The sequence below is a fragment of the Oxyura jamaicensis genome, chromosome 1 (genome assembly GCF_011077185.1).
Source record: "Oxyura jamaicensis isolate SHBP4307 breed ruddy duck chromosome 1, BPBGC_Ojam_1.0, whole genome shotgun sequence".
NCBI lineage: Eukaryota > Metazoa > Chordata > Aves > Anseriformes > Anatidae > Oxyura > Oxyura jamaicensis.
In genome coordinates this window covers 203,159,860-203,177,947 of record NC_048893.1, presented here as the reverse complement: position 1 = coordinate 203,177,947, position 18,088 = coordinate 203,159,860, and the positions used below count along the sequence as shown (strand labels likewise).

General features: G+C 59.3%; 4 protein-coding genes and 1 non-coding gene across 6 annotated transcripts in view; 3 read left to right on the top strand and 2 right to left on the bottom strand.

The window, feature by feature from the left end:
- The window catches only part of C2CD3 (C2 domain containing 3 centriole elongation regulator), a 49,597-nt gene extending 47,125 nt beyond the window's left edge, over positions 1–2,472 (top strand). The window contains exon 28 of the mRNA XM_035338977.1: positions 2,218–2,472. Within this exon, the coding sequence (XP_035194868.1) occupies positions 2,218–2,361 (144 nt within the window). The 3' untranslated portion in view covers positions 2,362–2,472. The remainder of the gene's footprint in view (positions 1–2,217) is intronic.
- On the top strand, positions 1,173–1,244 carry TRNAP-AGG. The gene has a single exon. It is a non-coding gene; the product is annotated as a tRNA-Pro (tRNA).
- A 1,897-nt stretch (positions 2,473–4,369) lies between the features above and the next one.
- Positions 4,370–6,268, top strand: LOC118176849 (mitochondrial uncoupling protein 3-like). Its single transcript, XM_035344107.1, has 6 exons — positions 4,370–4,519; positions 4,612–4,822; positions 5,042–5,239; positions 5,426–5,527; positions 5,605–5,785; positions 5,932–6,268. The coding sequence occupies exons 1-6, from the start codon at positions 4,394–4,396 to the stop codon at positions 6,035–6,037; spliced, it is 924 nt and encodes a 307-aa protein (XP_035199998.1). The 5' UTR covers positions 4,370–4,393; the 3' UTR covers positions 6,038–6,268.
- A 710-nt stretch (positions 6,269–6,978) lies between these two features.
- On the bottom strand, positions 6,979–10,200 carry DNAJB13 (DnaJ heat shock protein family (Hsp40) member B13). Its single transcript, XM_035344100.1, has 8 exons — positions 10,074–10,200; positions 9,175–9,278; positions 8,925–9,086; positions 8,635–8,792; positions 8,295–8,408; positions 7,760–7,873; positions 7,479–7,555; positions 6,979–7,161 (listed from the first exon to the last, which is right to left on the bottom strand). The coding sequence occupies exons 1-8, from the start codon at positions 10,139–10,141 to the stop codon at positions 7,008–7,010; spliced, it is 951 nt and encodes a 316-aa protein (XP_035199991.1). The 5' UTR covers positions 10,142–10,200; the 3' UTR covers positions 6,979–7,007.
- An 821-nt stretch (positions 10,201–11,021) lies between these two features.
- Positions 11,022–17,600, bottom strand: PAAF1 (proteasomal ATPase associated factor 1). Of its 2 annotated transcripts, none has more exons than XM_035344142.1 (8): positions 17,496–17,600; positions 16,653–16,762; positions 15,211–15,405; positions 14,792–14,883; positions 14,259–14,374; positions 13,670–13,752; positions 13,222–13,304; positions 11,022–11,512 (listed from the first exon to the last, which is right to left on the bottom strand). In XM_035344142.1, the coding sequence occupies exons 2-8, from the start codon at positions 16,723–16,725 to the stop codon at positions 11,435–11,437; spliced, it is 720 nt and encodes a 239-aa protein (XP_035200033.1). In that variant the 5' UTR covers positions 16,726–16,762; positions 17,496–17,600; the 3' UTR covers positions 11,022–11,434. The 2 variants fall into 2 exon arrangements, with proteins under 2 accessions (XP_035200033.1, XP_035200026.1); XM_035344135.1 differs by having other exon boundaries at positions 16,653–16,803; positions 17,496–17,594.
- Between the last annotated feature and the right edge of the window lie 488 nt (positions 17,601–18,088).

The window sequence follows — 18,088 nt, the reverse complement described above, 5'->3', positions numbered from 1 at the left end:
AGCGTCGCACGTAGCTCCCACAAGCTGTGGGAATTCCTTGCGGTCTTTGGGTTTCTTTGGCTTTGTTTTAAGCCTTCCTGGGTGAAGGGGTGAGGCAGTCCGCCTCAATTCTTTGCAGATACATAAAAAGCTGGCCTTCAGGAGCGAATGCTGCCTTGCTGCACTGAAACTGGAAGCCTTCCACCAGTCCTGTGAACATTTTTCTCTATGAGCAGCCAACGAATGCTGCACAGAGATCAGAGAATCAGCGTGAGCTGGTTGCTGCCCGGCTCCAGCCAACGCGAAGGTTTCAGCTGTTGCCCAAACACTTGGCTCGGGGAACAGGGTGGGAGGAAAAAGCTGCTGACCCCATCTTCTCTGGACAGCCTTGAGCAGAGTCAAAGGGAGGTGGGGTGCCAGCAAGCATCTCTTTTGGCTCGTTTTTAAGCTTCTGATGTTGTCAGGTCAGTGTTTAAAATCTCTCAGCTTCTTACATGTGGTGTAGGCAAGGTTATCGTAGAGCAGAAAGAAAAACAAAGCAAGGATTCTCGTAAATATCGATGGATTGTTTCAGTACGGTAAAAACGGATGCTGTTTGTGAAGGATGGATATTTTCCTGTCTAGTCTGAAGTCTTCTGTAGCACCATTAATGTAATTTACGTGATTTCACAGTACAAAACTGAGAGGTGGGTTTTAGTTACGCTGACTTTTAGCTGGTTTGTTGTGAGCCTTGTCTGCACTGCTGGATGTGAAGATGAGAGCTGTTCCCACCCTTGTCCTTTTTATTGACCAGGCAGCCAGCGAGCAGCGCCGTCATCTCGGTGAGCATTACCCAGCGCAAGAAAAAAAAAACAGACTGCTTACTCCTAAAAAAAAGCCGTTTCTCTCCCCAAAAGGCGCCCCTCGAGGCATGTAGGAGTGGGGTCTGGGCAGGGAGCCACTCACCTCGGGAGACCTTTCTGCTGCCGCCGAGCCCGGCGGGGATGGAGAAGGCAGCACGGGGATGTGGGCCAAAGGCCGGGCTGGTGTCAGCTTTCTGAGGCAGCGCCGTCCTCTGGGAGAGCCTCGGCCCTGTGGTTGGCGAGGTCCCACCCCGGCACCGCGCGTCCCACACGGGCACCGTCCCTTCGGCCTCCACGGGCACCTGAGGCTGGGTCCTCGCCTGCCTCAGCACCCCAGAGCCAGGGCACCTTGGCTCGTTGGTCTAGGGGTATGATTCTCGCTTAGGGTGCGAGAGGTCCCGGGTTCAAATCCCGGACGAGCCCTTCTCTTTTAGGCCCAGAAGGCCAAAGACATCCAGCTTGTGTCAGGAGCAGTGCAGCCAGCAGGGCCGGGGAGGTGATCGTCCCCCTGAGCTCGGCTCTGCTGAGGCCGCACCTCGAGTGCTGGGGTCAGCTTTGGGCCCCTCACTGCCAGAAGGACATCGAGGCCCTGGAGCGTGTCCAGAGAAGGGCTGCGAAGCTGGGGAAGGGCCTGGGACACAAGGCCTGGGAGGAGCGGCTGAGGGAACTGGGGGGGTTGGGGCTGGAGAAGAGGAGGCTCAGGGCAGAGCTTATTGCTCTCTGCAACTGCCTGAGAGGAAGGGGGGGAGCTGGGGGTCGGCCTCTTCTCACAGGTAACCAGTGATAGGAGCAGAGGGAATGGCCTCAAGTTGTGCCAGGGGAGGCTCAGGTTGGCAATGAGGAGACATTTCTGCTCAGCAAGAGTGGTCAGGCCTGGGGACGGGTTGCCCAGGGAGGTGGCGGAGTCCCCGTCTCACCCTGCTTCCAGCCCCCACAGCACGAGCACCCCGGCGAGTTCACCTCTCCCCTAGGAGCTAAATGCAGGACCGCAGCCGCTAAAGGAGCGGAGCCTGTTCCCAGGCCAGGCTGCGCGGTGTCGGAGCAAAAAAGCACGGAGGTGAAGGGGCAGAGGGGAAGTAAATAGCAGAAATCAAAGCAAAAAAATAGAGATTGAAATAATGAAACGGACACTCAGGTAATCTGGGAAGGAGGAAGTGGGGATATGGAGGAGGATATTGAGGTATCTCCAGGAGCAAGGAGCACCCATACCCAGCCCGGGCTGCGATGCCTCTCAGTGAGCAGGGTGAGCAAAAGCCCTTGAGGGAGAACCGGTGAGCAAGAGGAAACCTCAGGAGGGCGATTTCTGCGTCTCCAGCTGCTCACGGGCTGCACAAAGGCACTCCCAGCGCCGGGCAGAGCTCGCAGGGCTGTAAGGTTTTGCTCCTTCTCTCCCCAGAGCGGACGCGGAGCTGCGCTGGGAGGGATCCCGTACCGAAGGCCGAACCGTCAGAGGCCGGCGCTGGCCCCAGCCGATCTCTCGGAAGCAGAAGCCCAAAGAATCGCCCGGATCTTCTCTGCTCAGCTCTCCAAGAACGAGTAGCGAGGGTGAGAGGCTGGCCGGAGCGGCTGCTTCCCAAGCCACGGCTCCTGCCTGCCGTGGGCAAAGGCTGCGGCCTCCGGGGCAGAGGAGAAGGCAGCAGTTGGGTTCAATCTCTGATATTTAATTTGCCCAATTGCTCTTAATTTAAAGGGGGTAAGAGCCCGGCGGTCCCTCCCCTTTTATTTTTATTTCTTAACAAGCTGGGTTAAAGCGTCCCATTTTGGGGCAGCTCCTTTGTCTTGAACCAAAAGAGGGAGAATATTAAAAACGCATTAAAAATCGGCCGTCCTGGCGGGGAGCCGAGGACTGCCGCCTCCCTGCCCGCGCGTGCTGGGGACGGGGAGAGGAGGTGAGCTCCCTCCCCGCCTCGTACGCCCAAAAAGTCACTGCTGGGAAGCAGTTTGCTGATTCCGTGAGTGCAAGGTGCTTGTGTAAATACTGACCAAGGGTCCTGTAAAATGGCGGGGTGTGTGTACAGGAGGCTTTTAGGAGCAACGTGGCACTTTTATACCGTAAATTATTTTTGTACGTGTTTGCCCGCTACCTTTTGGGTAAGGGCTTTGGTGCAAACCAAGCTAAGTTATTTTTGTACCGCTCCCCCCCCCCCCCCCCCCCCCCTTTGTGTGTTTCAATAAAATGATGATTTCTTCTCGTCTGGGGCGCCGTGCTTGGCTGCAGGGGGGCAGGGCTTGGTCCCGCAACAGCTTCAGGGATGCCACAGAAATTGTCCTGGAGGCTGGGGGCGTGCGTCAAGGTCTCTGCTTTGCGAGGGAATTGAGCATCGGTGCATTGCCCAAGGTGGGTGGTGGAGGCGAGCAAGCGGAAAGCCGTCCTCTCTGGAAAGAAAAGCTGCCTTTAAACCCCCCTTTCCAGTCAGGACGGAGGGAGCCAAAGTTTCTTCATCCCTTTTTCCTCCCTTTTCTGCGGTTTTGTTTTTCCTAAAAGCGAAATTCACCCCGAATGTCTCTCTCCTTGCCCCTGGGGGGAGGTGAAACCATTTCCAGAGCCCGTTAGGGCACGCTGTGCGTCAGTGCCGCGTGGGCAGGGAGGTGGAGGTGCCAAGCGTCCTCAGCTTCCCCTGCAAGAACAGGAGGGACGCGAGGGCTTCCTTCTCCCCTTCCTGATCCCACTGGCAGCCCCAAAAAGCCCGGGGCGGGGTTGGGAGCACTGTGCCAGCACGGCTGGGAGTTTTAAGGTGGTAGGAAAGGGAAGGAAAGGGACGGTTGTTGAGCTTTTATCCCATCCTCAGCCTCCGGCCCCGTCCTGAGGCTGCATCCTGAGCCTTTGCGTGTCGTAGCCCTCGAAAGGCCAGCGCGGGTTTTGTTGTCAGAGCCTGGGCACGGACACGGAAGGATTTCTGCCGTGGGCTTTACCTCAGCCGCCTGGGTGCCTCTGCCCTGGGGTCCCTCCACGTGAGCGCAGGGGACACGTTGTGGTGGCCGTGGCGTCAGAAATCCCGCTGGTAAACAAGCTCAGCAGTGAGCCGGGGCCCTGGCAGCTGCTGGGGATCGATGACAAACGCGCGGCCGGTGCCAGGGCCAGGAGGGTCCGACCGTCCCCAGGGTCCCAGCCGGGCAGGAGCAGGGGTTGAAATGAAGCAATCCCCTTGCGGATGCCACGTGGCCCCGCTTTCAGCAGCTCAAATGCCACCGGGGGTGACGGGGTTTTGCTGTCACCCGATGCCGGTGGCTGCTGGAACGTCCTCCGGGCGCTATATAAGGGGAGGGCCAAGGAGCTGGCTCGCAGGGGTGTAAAGAGGCAGCCGGGGACGCGGTGCCCAGGTCCCCACGGTAAGGCCCTGTGGGGTCCGGGGGGGGATCAGCGGGCTGAGCGAGGAGGCTCCGTGCCTCGGTTTCCCCGAGAACGCGTGCGAAGAAAGGGGGAAGGATTTGGCTGCTGAGCGTGTCCCGAGGCAGCCAGAGCCACCCTGGCAAATCATCACCTCCGTCCCCCAACCGGGAGCCTGGACGAAGCCCCTCCTGACTCGGCACCCCGCTGCGAACCCTCCCGTTCCCTTCCAGCCCCTCCAGCCATGGTGGGCCTGAAGCCCCCCGAGGTGCCCCCGCCGGCAGCCGTGAAGTTCCTCAGCGCCGGGACGGCCGCCTGCATCGCCGACGTCTGCACCTTCCCCCTGGACACCGCCAAAGTGCGGCTGCAGGTACGGCCCCGAAAACCCCGCTAAAAGCTCCCCGCGGCGCCGGGTGCGTTTTGGGGGCTGGAGGATAAGGTGACGCTGTCATCACCCCACAGATCCAGGGCGAGGTGCGGATCCCCCGGAGCCCCAGCACAGTGGAGTACCGGGGCGTTCTGGGCACGCTGAGCACCATGGTGCGCACCGAGGGGCCCCGCAGCCTCTACAGCGGGCTGGCGGCGGGGCTGCAGCGCCAGATGAGCTTCGCCTCCATCCGCATCGGGCTGTACGACTCGGTGAAGCAGCTCTACACCCCAAAGGGGGCTGAGAGTGAGTGCAACGGCGGCCAGGACCCTGCCCCGTGCAGGGACATGGCCACAAACCCCATCCCTGCGCCCACCCCACGCCGATGTGCGACCTTCCCATGAGGGGGCAGAGCCCACCCCATGGCACCCGACCCCACAACCCCTCCCAGATCCCACAGCCCGGAGCCATCCCCGCTTGTGGGCTCGCCACGGGGTCCCCAGCGCTGTGCGTGTCCTCCCGCAGGCACGGGGCTGGCGGCGCGGCTGCTGGCGGGCTGCACCACGGGCGCCGTGGCGGTGACGTGCGCCCAACCCACCGACGTGGTCAAGGTGCGCTTCCAGGCCCACGGGGCGCTGCCGGACAGCGCCCGGCGCTACAGCGGCACTGTGGACGCCTACCGCACCATCGCCAGGGAGGAGGGCGTCCGCGGGCTGTGGAGAGGTAGGGGCCGAGATGGGGATGGGCAGCAGAGAAGGGCTTGGGGTGGAAGGGGCCCTAAAGCCCCCCCCCTCCCCAGAGCCTGGCCTTGGGTTGGGGCACCCCCAGCTCCTCTGGGCAGCCTGGGCCAGGGCCTCGGCGCCCTCCGAGGGAAGAATCCCCGGTGCCACCGCCCTCCCTCCCGCCCAGGGACGCTGCCCAACATCGCCCGCAACGCCATCGTTAACTGCGGGGAGCTCGTCACCTACGACCTCATCAAGGACGCGCTGCTGCGGGCGCAGCTGATGACAGGTGAGGCGGGTGCAGGGGACGCCGCCGGGCGCCGGCCCCATCCCCGAATCCCTCACGGTCCCGGCTCTGCCCCACAGACAACGTCCCCTGCCACTTCGTGGCCGCCTTCGCGGCCGGGTTCTGCGCCACGGTGGTGGCGTCGCCGGTGGACGTGGTGAAGACGCGGTACATGAACGCCGGCCCCGGGCAGTACCGGAACGTGCTCAGCTGCCTCCTGGCCCTGCTGATGCAGGACGGCCTCGGCGGCCTCTACAAGGGGTGAGTTTGGGGTAAAAACTGCAACGTTGCGGCGTGCGCGGGCACCGCCGTGGCTCCGCACCCCCAAGGATGCCACCATCGGGACACGAGGGGGGGGCTGTGGGGACCCGGGGACATCCCCAGCGGTGACGTTTGTCCCCGTGCAGGTTCGTCCCCTCCTTCCTGCGCCTCGGCTCCTGGAACGTGGTGATGTTCATCTCCTACGAGCAGCTGCAACGTGCCGCCGTGCTGGCCCGGCCGGCTCCCCCCTGAGCCCCCGGCCCCTCTCGCCAACGCGGGGCGAGGCGCAGGAGTCAATTACGTTAATTAGGGGGGGGCGGCGGGGCCGGCCCCCGCCCCCCCCCCGGCCCGATGGGGATGATGACGAGGACCAAGAGGGTCCCCGAGAGGGACCGGCGAGGCGGGCGGAGGCGCTGCAGGAGGTCGTTTGGAGGGACGTGGGAGAAAAGGTTTCCGGAGAGGAGTTCAGAGGGGAATTAAAAGCACTTGTAGGGTTTCCAGCCCGGAGAGCATCGCTCCCGGCGGCAGCGGGAACGAGCAGGAGGGAGAGGCGTGGGCAGGCGGGAGAGATCGAGGGATGGGGGAACGCGGTGATTCCTGTGATTTCCTCACTGGTGCTTCAAATAAATCACCCCCGTGGGGTCTGAGCGCAGCGGGACGTGGGGTTCCTTCACCTTCTGGGGGGATCACGGAATCGGGAAGGTTGGCAAAGCCCTTCCAGGCTCACCTGGTGCCCCGACCGCCGATGTTGGGATGCGAGAGGGGGTTCTCCTAAGGAGTAACCGCCTCCGGGAGAGCAACGAGCAGCCTGCCTGGCGCACGTCCCCAAATTAAACCCAGGAGCGACCTTGTTCCGCCTGGCTGTGGGGCAGCCTGTGGGTGCAGCCAGTGTATTCCCAGAGGGCGCTTTCTGGGCTGTGAGGAGGGCTCCCCGACCCCCCAGAAAAGCTTCCTGGGATCTTTGAACTTCATCCCGCCGAGAGGGCTGACACCAGCCCCGCGCGGTGCGATCCGGGGGGGGGGCTGCACCGCCCCCGTCCTGCTCCGTTTCCTTACCGGGCCGAGCCCCCGGCAGCCTGCGAGGGCCGAGCCCCCAAATCTCCCCCGTCACCCCGCACCGGCCGAGCTGGCAGCGCCCCCGTCTCGCCACAAAGGAGCCCAGGTCCTGGGGGAGATCCCTCGTCTCCAGCCCATCTCCGCGCTGGCAGCAGAGCTTTATTGGCTAGGAGAGCAGCGCGCTCTTCAGGAGCGTTTTCTTGTCGGCCGGGAGCCGCTTGGGGAAGCAGATGTCGAAGCGGATGAGCAGGTCGCCTCGGCGCGTCGGGTCCTTCAGCAACGGCATCCCCTCGCCGGGCACCACCTTGCAGTACTTGGGGCTGCAGAGCAGAGGAGGGGCTGAGGAGCTCCCGCGCCCCCAAATCCGCCCTCCCAGCGCTGCCCCGCGCTCCGCCGAGCCCCGGGGTGCTTCCGAGCAGGTTGCTGAGGGCAGGTTTGCTCCCCCCCGGCTTCCACCCGTGGCTTTTCCTCCCCTTTCGGCTCTGTCCCAAGGCTGCCCCACCCGCCCCGCCTCGCTTGGTTCTTCCCTGCCGAGCGCCCCCCCTCATGCCCCAGAGGCCCCCGGAGGAGGCGAGGAGCTCCCCGCGCAGCGCCCCGCGGGGAGCAGGAGCCCGCGGCAGGCTCCGAGGGCACTCACTGCACGACATCGTTGATGGGGATGTTGAGCAGCCGCCCGTCCAGCGTCCTCACCTCCACCGCGCAGCCGACCAACGCCTGCGAGACACGGCAGGGCCCCGGGTGCCTTTTTTAGCCCCCTCTTTACAAAACCGTGCGGGCGCGAAGTGGCCTCCGCGGCCTCCCGTGGCAGGGGAAGGCTCCCCCAGCACCCGGCAGCTGCCCTGCGCCCGCTCCCGGCAGCCCCCGGAGCTCCTCACGGCGCAGGAGCAGGCGGCAGCTCCTCACCCCGCGGCTCCTCACCTTCCCCAGGGGGATGGTGGCTACGTAGGTGAGGTCGTCGGCGGCTCTTCGGAACCTCGCGTGGGGTTTCTCTTGGACGACGAAGGTGATGTCAGCCGGAATGACGTTGGGGCCCTAAAAATAAAAGGGGGGAAAAATGGGAACTGCAGATGGAAAAGCTTTATGCAGGGGAAGGCGACACGGTCGCCGGCCCCCTGGGGTGCTGCTGGCTGGGGAGAAAAGAAAGGGATTTTTCTTCCTGTAAGGGAGGAAAAGTCTTTATCAAAGTCCCCTGCCAAGCTAAGAAAAGCAGCCTGGGTTTTGCAAAGGTGAGGCCAGGCAGAACGCGGCCCCTTGCAGGTATTTTTATCCTAAGGAAAAAGTCAGACGGGAAGAAAAAAACCAGGCAGAAAGGGCTCTTTTTGAAATTTTTGTTCCGTGCTCCTGAGCACAGCAGCACTGCTCTGCGCCGGAGGAAGCCGTCACCTCCCCGCAGCAGCGCAAAGGGCAGAAATGGGAAATCTGCGACGAGCACGCGGCCCCCCCCGGCCGTTACCTGGTCCCCTTCCTTCTCGAAGGTGATCCTGGTGCCTTGCCTCCACCCCGGCTGCACGTCGATGGTCAGGATCTTGTCCCTGATGGTGCTCGTCTGGCCGTCTTCGTTCATCACCTGCGGGGCGGATGAGGGATGAGCTCGGCAAGGCAGCCGGAGCTCCTCTCCGACATCCGCCCTCCCCGGGAGATTTCCATCAGCTCTCGGGCTCGGTTCCTCCTGAGGAGGCAACCGGTTGGGATCCCGCGGCATTTCTGGTGTTCGGGTCCCTCAAAAGTTCGGGTTCTGCCGCTGGAACGTCAGGCGCCGCGAGGAGAAGTCCCCGCCCAGCACCAGCCCTTACTCGGCGGGAGATCTTGATCTTCTTGGTGCAGCCGTGGAAGAGATCCTCGAGGGAGAGGTGGAGATCCCGCACGACCGGGGGGTCTCGCTTCAGCACGCCGAGTCCTCGCCGCCCCCCGAAGGGCACGACCACCTCCGAGCCGTCCTCGGCAACGAATTCTGCGGAGGGAAACGGGGCACGGGGGCAGCACGGGGCTCGGGGATGGCGACTCCCAACCCCTGGGTGAGCCCAGGAGAGGGGAGAATGAAAGCTCCCGGCCCGGGAGGGCGGCGTCCTCCCGGGGAACGTACCGGCAAAGGGGTTGTCTCCGCCGAAGAACTCCTTGAAGACCTTGTCAGGGTTGTTGTGGAACACGTAGCCGGCCGTCCAGGCGGCCTCATCGCCGTGCCCCAGGGGGATGCCGCCTTTGAGGCCTTCTTCTCCGAACCTGTCGTAGACGCCTTTCCTGGCAGCTAGGGGACGAGGAGAGAATTTCCCGTTTTCTTCGTTTGTTGCTGCGGAATCGGGAGCGCTCGCCCGGCTGGAGCCGCCCGCACTCACGGTCGCCGAGCACGTCGTAGGCTTCGGCCAGCTGCCGGAACCTCTCCTGCGCCCCGGGCTCGCGGCACTTCAGCGGGTGGGTCCTCAGGGCCAGCCGGCGGTAGCTGCGGGGAGGGGGGAGGAGGAGGAGGAGGAGGAGGAGGAGGAGGAGGAGGAAGAGGAGGATGGGGAGGGGGAAGGTGGTGATGATGGGGAAGATGAGGAGGAGGAGGGAGATGATGGTGAGGAGGAAAATGAGGAGAAGATGAGGAGGAGGAAGGTGATGAGGAAGATGGTGAGGAGGAAGATGGTGATGAGGAAGGTGGTGGTGAGGAGGAAGATGGTGAGGAGGAAGATGAGGAGGAGGAAGATGATGGTGAGGAGGAAGATGATGAGGAAGATGGTGAGGAGGAAGATGAGGAGGAGGAGGAAGATGGTGATGAGGAAGATGGTGGGAAGATGAAGATGACGGTGAGGAGGGGGGAGATGATGGTGAGGAGAAAGATGAGGAGAAGATGATGAAGAGGAAGATGAGGAGGAAGATGATGGTGAGGAGGAAGATGAGGGGGAGGAAGATGGTGATGAGGAAGATGATGGTGAGGAGAAAGATGATGGTGAGGAAGATGAGGAGGAGGAGGAAGAAAAGGAGGAAAAGGAGGAGGAGGAGGAAGATGAGGAAGATGAGGAGGAGGAGGAGGATGAGGAGGAGGAGGAAGATGAGGAAGATGATGATGATGAGGAGGAGGATGAGGAGGAGGAAGATGATGAGGAGGAGGAAGATGATGATGAAGAAAGCCCATCCCAGAGCCCCGCCGGCCCGCCCCGCCCCGCGCCCCCAGCCACGGCGCCGCCACGGCCCCGCACTACCGCGCCCCCCCGGCTCTGGCCCGCGCCCCCCCGACCCCCCCAGCCCCCCTCACGCCCGCTGGATGTCGGCGGTCGAGGCCCCGCGGCCCAGGCCCAGCACGGCGTAGTAATCCTGCCCCATGGCGGCCCCGTTGCTAGGGGCGCGGCGCGGGGCATGCCGGGAGTTGTAGTTCTCGCCGCGGCGCCGGCCGCCATCTTGGGCCCGGCCCAAGCATAATAGGATGGGGATGGAAAGAGGATTATAAAAAAAAAAAAATGCATTTTCAGCAGGCCCTAAATCAAACACCCAGCCGCCCTTGTTCAACAAGCACGAGACGTATTCTACGTGTGGTTTCTACGTATTAAGAAGCCAGCTGTGGTTATTTCTGTGAGCCTCAAGCTTTACGGGGTTCAGGGCAAGATGTAATCACGGCTCTGGGCTGATGGAGAGAAACTCACGTTGTAGTCCCAAAGCTAGGAAAAAACAAGGAAATCTTGAAGAAAAGAGGGAGGTCTGTAGTTTGTGTATAGGCTTTTAGCTGAGAAAATAAGGAAACAGAGAGACAGGCAGCCTTGAGCTAGCAGGAGCAAGGAAGATAAGGGATAAATGGTAAAAAATAAGGAGAAAAACAAGCTCCCATAGTAACCTTTTGCTCATTAAGGGTCATTAACATTTTACAAATCCCACCCATCAAAATGCTAAGGTGGGATTTGGTGTCATTTCCCCCTCCCCCCAATTATCTGTAATGTGCAAACTCAGGAGAGATGAGTTAGGGGAGCTGGAAGAGGCGATCAGAAGTAGCCCGAGGCATCGTTTTCACAAGTTTGCCGTGTCTAAATAACAGCGGTTTCAAGTCAGAGGTGTGCTGACTTCGCCAAACATCACCAAGCACCCGACTCCGCAGAATTCTATATTTAATTAGTTGATTAAGAGAGCTTCATGTGGATGTGACTGTGTGCTTACCGGCATGGCGCACCAGGCACGAACCTACAGACACCAATAAATGAAGTGCTTTATTTTTTTTATCTTTTTATTCTTTTTTATTTTTAAAATTCTCACAAAAATGTTGTTCCCCACGCACGTTACCAAAGCAGTTGCTTTATTTCAGTCCATACCGCAGCACAATCATGGCCATCGCGCCCAAGCCCAGTTTAATCCTCCCCTCAGGAACTGCAGTTTTTAACAATGGTTAAAAAAAAAAATAATAACAACGTGATGTCAAGAACCTAACACCTCAAAGCCACTTCCCACAGAAAAAACAGAGCTGTGTTCTAACAGGTATCCCCCTCCCACCAAAAACCCTCTCTATTTACAGCCTGGTCATCACAACAGCCTCAGACACTTCTATTTACACATCTCACACGCACCGCACAGGAAAATAAGCTTGGAACAGCGACTCCAGCACATCTCTCTGCTATTCAGTGCTCACAACACCTAGAGGTCAGAAAGCTGGTATCTCCTCACTACCCCGTCTCTGCAGCACGTATAAATCTGCTTCTCCCAAGAAGCCACCTGAAAGGGAAAAAAAAAAGAGCAGATTTAAGCACAGGATCCCCCACATGACGGTTAAACGTAAAAGAAGAGAGGTCAGCACCCTGCAGCTTCTGCAAGAAGAGCCTGGATGTCTAGAGAAGACATGGGGCACCTTAAACTTTCTCTCTCAAAACAGATCTCTTCCTTCAATCACCAGTCACCGCCATCTGGCAGGAAACGTTTCCATCTCCCCTTGGTAGCTAACAACTCACTGAAGGACATTCACACATCCAGGAAGTTTTTCTTTCCCTTGGATTTACAGGCAGCCCAAATAATCGTCTCCTTCATCCTTTCGGCAGTCCTAACGACCAGCTCTGGCACTTGCTGGCAGAAGTCAGACTGCCTTTTGGACTTCTTGGGAAAAAAACAGAGGGAACAGCAGGTGACCATTTCCTGGAACGGCATTACCAGGTTCGAGGCTGCACCTCGAGTACTGCGTTCAGTTTTGGGCCCCTCGCTACAAGAAGGACATGGAGGTGCTCGAGCGAGTCCAGAGAAGGGCAACGAAGCTGGTGAAGGGCCTGGAGAACAAGGCTTACGAGGAGCGGCTGAGGGAGCTGGGACTGTTCAGCCTGGAGAAGAGGAGGCTCAGGCGTGACCTTATTGCACTCTACAGGTCCCTGAAGGGAGGCTGTAGCGAGGTGGGGGTTGGTCTGTTCTCCCACGTGCCTGGGGACAGGACGAGGGGGAATGGGCTCAAGTTGTGCCAGGGGAGGTTGAGGTTGGATATTGGGAAGAACTTCTTTCCTGAACGGGTTGTGAGGCACTGGAATAGGCTGCCCATGGAAGGGGTTGAGTCCCCATCCCTGGAGGTCTTTACAAGACATTTAGATGTAGAGCTCAGGGATATGGTTTAGTGGAGGACTTGTCAGTGTTAGGTCAGAGGTTGGACTCGGTGATCTTGGAGGTCTCTTCCAACCCAGACTATTCTGGGATTCTGTGAAAGGACACTTCAAGACTTGAGTCATCTCAGAGGTGAGCTGGAAGCGCTCACAGAAGGGGTCTTCTGTTCGATCTGAAGGGGAAAACGTCTGGGTTTTCCTCTCATACAGCCCAGTTCTGCAGGTCAATTCAGCCTCAGAGCGATGCTGCACGTTAACCCCGTGTTTATTAGGATCAGGGGACCGTGCAGCTAGGACAGCATAAAACTAGGAGCTAATTTCCCGCAGTAACACAAGGTTCAGAGCCCAGGGAGTCCAAGTCACTCTCCCTGATCTGTGCAAGCTCAGCAGGGCTTCTGGACACAGAACATCACGAGTACTTTCTGGGCTCACGCTGCCAAGGAGCAGGAGACAGGCGGCACCACGCCGCCGACTGCTTTTACCCTGATAATCTGCCAAGCACGGCTCAATTCCAGCTTCCTTACAGAAACCCGGCTCTGTAAGATCTACTCCAACAACGAAGGTTTCCGCTGCTTCAGTTTTACTCCTGCGCAGCGGAGATAATGCTACCACGTGCCGCAGGGAAACGCTGACGGGGTTTGCTTAGGCAAAATATTCAGATTGTTCGGCTGGAGAAAAACAAAAATAAGCTGAAAAGTCAACTGGGCGAAGGAAGCCGCTGTGTGGGCTGCCAACTCCTGAGATCAGTCAGAGGATCAAAGAAATATCAAAGAAATGCAGCTGCCTGCTACCTGGCATCACCTTCCCCAGCACCTTTTACCTTCGCCGACGTACCACGGTCCTTACCTTGTACACAGGGTCACAGTCAGCTTCGGTGAGGTCGATGACATAGTCGAGGTCTTGCTGGATGATAAAGCAGGTTCCGTCACCTGGTCAAGAGATGCCAAGCAAGGAAGGTTCATGGATTACTGAAATAAACCACGTTGTTCCTACAGCCAGCACGACAGGCCCAGCAGAAACGCCCAAGAAAACGGAGACGTGCTGTGAGAGTGAGATGGGAAAAGGCTCTGATGGCTGAGAAGCATCTTGGAGACCCAGTTTTGGAGGAAAACAAGAAAAAAATCAACAAAAAGCAAGCACAGAATTCCTACTGCATCCCCTTTGTGCCACGGAAACCGTCCTAGCAGCTCAGACACCCAGCAGGTGCTCGTGTATAAGAGGGCAACACACCAAGAGCACAGAACCGCTCGATTCCACGACGCAACCTGTACGGCCACGGCAGCACCCGAGTTACCTTGGCTGGCCACGAATCCATCCCGGTAGGGAAGCAGAGAAAGCACTGGCGCTCCCGATCTCTGAATGACCTGGATTGGAGCGCTAGGAAGAGAAGCAGAAACAAAAGTTACGGCCTGTAGTCGAGAACCCATTCCCACGTGTCAGCACTGAACCAAGAACGTGAGCTACAACAAAGAGATACGTGAGGAGAAGACACACGGGGACTCGATCAGAGCTTGGCGGTCTGTTGTCTCGACGCAGAGGACAGCGCTGTGGGGCAGCACTCAGAAATACGGATTTAATTTTTGGGTGGTCCTGTGTGGAGACAGGAGTTGGACTCCGTGATCCCCGTGGGTCCCTTCCAGCTCAGGATATTGTATGATTCATGGAGAACATCCCCCAAGATCACCAACACCAGCAAAAGCATCGCCCTCGGTCCTCCCCGGGAGGAAGAACCGTCTGCAAGGGGCTCAAATGCTCTCAGTGCCATTTTTTTGGGCTGCATCCACCCTTCAGAGGAGGCACCGTCTGTCAGCACCTGCGACCTGCTTCTCCTTCACAGAGGGGAAAAAAAAACAGCGGCCGTTTAGATACCTGCAGGCACTCACCTTGTGTTCCTCACATCCAGCTGATAGATGTTCCCATCCTGAGTCCCCGCTAGGAAATAAGTACTCGAGAGGAACGTGCAGCAGTTGAACGCGTCGGATCCCACAAAGAGGAACACCTGCGAACGGAGGACGAGCGTCAGAGCCTCGCAAACGGGGACGCGGCAGCCGAAGGACGCACGGGAATAGGAACTGCTTTATTTCGGAGGTCAGCATGGTCCTTCCCGTGAGTCAGGGCAGAAACTGGCCAAGCCAAAGCTGGATTAATAACCCCAGGGCTCTGCTGCCACGAGAGCAAAGCTGATGCAATCGGGGAACGAGGGCTGCTACAGCAGGGGTTTCTGTCCTACTGCCCAGGAGAGCCCGGACATCGGCACCCGAGGGCTGCCCCTTGCTGAGGAGGGAGCATGTGGGTAATTCTTATTCCTCAATATCCCCCCCCCGACACACACCCCAAACCTAGCCAGTAAGGAGAGACCGCCTCCTCCTGAAAACGGGGTGTTCTGAAGAGCACTACCAGCTCGCAGGCTCCTTACCGGCTGCCTGCTCTGCAGTCCCACTCCTTGAAGCTTCTTGTCTTCCCGAGCCAGCAGCAGGATCTTCCCTTCCGTCCCGATCTCACGTTCACCTGACAGAAGGACAACGGGTCAGCTCCAGCGCCGCGCCCCAGCAGGGGGAGGTGACGGCACCGAAGCCTGACAGCGGTGATCACCCCCGCCGCACCCGTAACACGCCTGCTAACACGAAACAGGCTCCAAGACAGCAGACGCAGTCATCAAGAAGCCCCCAGCCTTAATCACTCGCGTGGATCAGGCTCAATTCCTCCCCAGGACCGGAGGGAGCTACTCTCAGAGCCCTCGTGAGGGCGCACGCCACGCTCTGAGTTATACCTGAGGCACCGGGCAAAAATAAACCCCCTAAGAATAGAGATTCATGTAAGAGAAAAGTTCCTTACTGGGAGGTTTTTCGGGAGCGCCCAGGTTCACCGAGTTGTCGGCGGCGCCCACGGCGATGCCGTTGACAGGGGAGCCGCAGTCGGCCACGACAGCCAGGCAGGCGGATTTCCCGCAGTCCCAGAGCCGGGCGGTGCCGTCTCTAGAGCAGGAAAGGACGTTTCTCCCTCGATCCACAATGGCAGTATCCAAAATACCTGCACCAAAGCAGAGACCACGTTCAGAGAGGCAGCACAGGGGCCAAGGACACCTCCGAGAACATCTCGTTTCCCCCAAGGCAACCACGCGCACTCGGCTCCGAGCCCCGAGGCGCTGGTCCCAGCACGGCAGGGCACGGAGGCTGCAAGTCGTGGGGGGTGAAACGTGGGGCACGGAGCCACGGAAAGAGCTGCGTGGGCAGCTGCCAGCAGATCGCAGAGTGCCCTGCACAAGGTATTAGCAGTGAGACGATCGGCAGCACCTCAGGCTGAGCTGACGCTGCAGCAGCTGCCAGGTTTCTGCCTCCAGAACCACCCTCTCACTCGGAAAAAGAAGAGTTTAGGCCAAATTTCTTCAGATGTTGCCAGCTCCAGCTCCGGCTCATCTCAGAAGCCGCACGGGGCGAGCGGCATCCCCGTTATCCAGCTGCGGCAGCACCAGAAGAGCAGCCTCAGCGGATGCTCAGGCCCCCTGACTGCTCTAATTCTCTGCAGGCTGTCAGGTTTCGGTCCGAAAGGCGGTGTTTCTGCGGAAGGGAGGAGCCAGCTGGTTAGGTTTCATTAACAGGTTCGGCTCACAACAAGTTTAAGTTGATCAGGTTTTTGGCAGGAAGCCACGGGGCTTACATTTGCCAGCCACGGAGCACCTCGTGTGACACAGGAGCGCGAGCAGAGCTGTTATTTTCTCAAAAAAAAGAGGGAATTTGGGCAGGGTTTGGGCATCTGATGCTGCACCCACGACTCCTTTAGGCTCGCTCATGGAGCGTTCGAGTTTGTAAACAGGATTAAACAGCTTCAGGGTTCAGGATAAACCCCCAGCGCTCCTGAATGAAGGGTCCTGGCAGCCAAACCCTTCCAGAGATTATGTCAGGCTCTGTCCAGGAACTTGCTCTCGAGCCTTTCTGGCAGCTCATTCTCCACCCCTTGCAGTCCTTCACTGGGACTCAGCACAAACGAGGCGGAGAGCCAGAAATGCCGTGGAAGAACAGCGTGCCTTCCACCTCTGGCAGGCTAACGGGCTGCATCCTCCCCCTCCGGGCCTTAACCCACGGAGAAAACGCAGGTCAGGGAGAGGAGCAGCTTCAGCTGGCTAACACAGCCACCACTCCTCTTTTCATTCACATCCTGGGGGGTTTAAAAAAGCTCCTCGGGACCACAAAGCGCAGCGGGCCGGCGGCCGAAAGCCCTGAGGTGCAAAACAACGCCGGCAGGAGCACGAAGCATTCGGAAGGCAGAGCAGCCCCTACCTCCTTTGTGACCTTTGAAGGTTACGACGCAGCTGGCGTCTTCCGCCGACCAGATCTTGAGCTGGGCGTCCATTCCCCCGCTCAGAACCACGAGGCCCGACGGGAAAAACCTGCAACAATTCACATCATACACATGGCCTTCCAGAAGTCTCTGGAAAAACAAAGAGCTCCGTGCTAGTTCCGTCGTCGTCACCCTTCCGCCGAGCAGTTCCTGAGCTACGCCGCCGGGAAATCGTTCTCATGTGGGCAGGGATCGGCTCAAATCCCCCGGGTTCGCGCTCGGAGGCACCCGGGTGCCAGGCCAAAAGGCAGCAGGCACGCTTGGAGCCTCGCGCTGCCACGCGGGTGGCTCGCTGCGTAACAGGAGAGCGCTTTTCGTGCTGGGAAGACCTTAAAACGCCTTCAGGCTCCGCCAAGAAGCCCCTGAACAGGTCACAGCTGGCCGTGACGTGGTTCATGTCAGGGGCAAGGGTTTTTTTTTTTATCTCCCCTTTTAATTTCGGAGTCAATCCCGCGCTCGTGCCAGGCAGGCGAGGAGCTGGCAGCTGCCGTCAGCACCCCGGCCGTAAATCCCGACCACCCTCTCTCGTTTTCACCCCGGGACTCTTCCCCCCAGGTCTGCCGGGCTTCGATTCTTTTGGGAGGAGGCGTGCGTGCCAGCAGACACGACAGAAAACCCCCGAGCCGTCCCATTTCCACGAGCTCTTCGACCAAAAAGCAAAATTCCTTTCCAGCCCCGGAACACGGCGGGGAAAACGGCCTGACCGAAGTCGGGGCCGACGGGTTTCAGTAACGCCTCGGACAAGGTTTAACACCAGAGCTTCCCCCCCCCCCCCCCCTTACTGTGATTTCTCCGTTCGCAGCCTGCCAGATTTTCATGGTGCCGTCCGTGCTGGTGGACACGCCAAGCCCTCCGCCGCCGGAAATATCGAGGCAGGTGACCTGCAGGAGGGCGAAACACGACAAACAGCAGCTTTGGGTGATTCTGCGCCCAAGTATTGCTGCTCAGAAGCGTTTTGCTAGACCCTACGACGCCCGAAAGTTTCCTCACCTACATCTTCGGCCTGAAAATTGTCTCCTAACACCTAACACCCTTCAGCCGGGGCTCACGGGCTTTCTCCCCTCAAACTCTCAGGGAGGGAGAAGAAACGCCGAGTCAGAAGCCTGCCGAGAGAGCGGACGGGTTGCAGCTTTACCCCAGGCAGGGCAAAAAACTGGCTATTTAGGAGGTTTTCTCCAAAACTGGACCAGAAGGAGCTTCTCCTGCAGGAAGGCTGCCTCCGAGGGGCGGTCTCAGCAGGGAATTAACGTCTCCCCCCCGCCCCGGGGAGTTAAGATCCGCCCGCTCTGCACAGACACCGGGGTCTGGGACCCCTTGGGAAGGCGGACCGGGTGGAGCGGCCGCTCAGATTGTTCGGACTGGGGGCAGGAGCCCG

Bases quoted from the DNA above. Each gene is read 5' to 3' on its own strand.
- LOC118176849 (XM_035344107.1), top strand. From the start codon at position 4,394: ATGGTGGGCCTGAAGCCCCCCGAGGTGCCCCCGCCGGCAGCCGTGAAG. The intron at 5,240-5,425 runs GTAGGGGCCGAG...CCTCCCGCCCAG, and splicing joins CGTCCGCGGGCTGTGGAGAG to GGACGCTGCCCAACATCGCC. The intron at 5,786-5,931 runs GTGAGTTTGGGG...GTCCCCGTGCAG, and splicing joins CTCGGCGGCCTCTACAAGGG to GTTCGTCCCCTCCTTCCTGC.
- DNAJB13 (XM_035344100.1), bottom strand. From the start codon at position 10,141: ATGGGGCAGGATTACTACGCCGTGCTGGGCCTGGGCCGCGGGGCCTCG. The intron at 9,279-10,073 runs GTGAGGGGGGCT...CCCTCCCCGCAG, and splicing joins ACCGCCGACATCCAGCGGGC to CTACCGCCGGCTGGCCCTGA. The intron at 8,793-8,924 runs GTACGTTCCCCG...TTCCCTCCGCAG, and splicing joins CGGAGACAACCCCTTTGCCG to AATTCGTTGCCGAGGACGGC.
- PAAF1 (XM_035344135.1), bottom strand. From the start codon at position 17,531: ATGAAAATCTGGCAGGCTGCGAACGGAGAAATCACA. The intron at 14,884-15,210 runs GTAAGGAACTTT...TCCTTCTGTCAG, and splicing joins CGCTCCCGAAAAACCTCCCA to GTGAACGTGAGATCGGGACG. The intron at 14,375-14,791 runs GTAAGGAGCCTG...CTCCGTTCGCAG, and splicing joins GACTGCAGAGCAGGCAGCCG to GTGTTCCTCTTTGTGGGATC.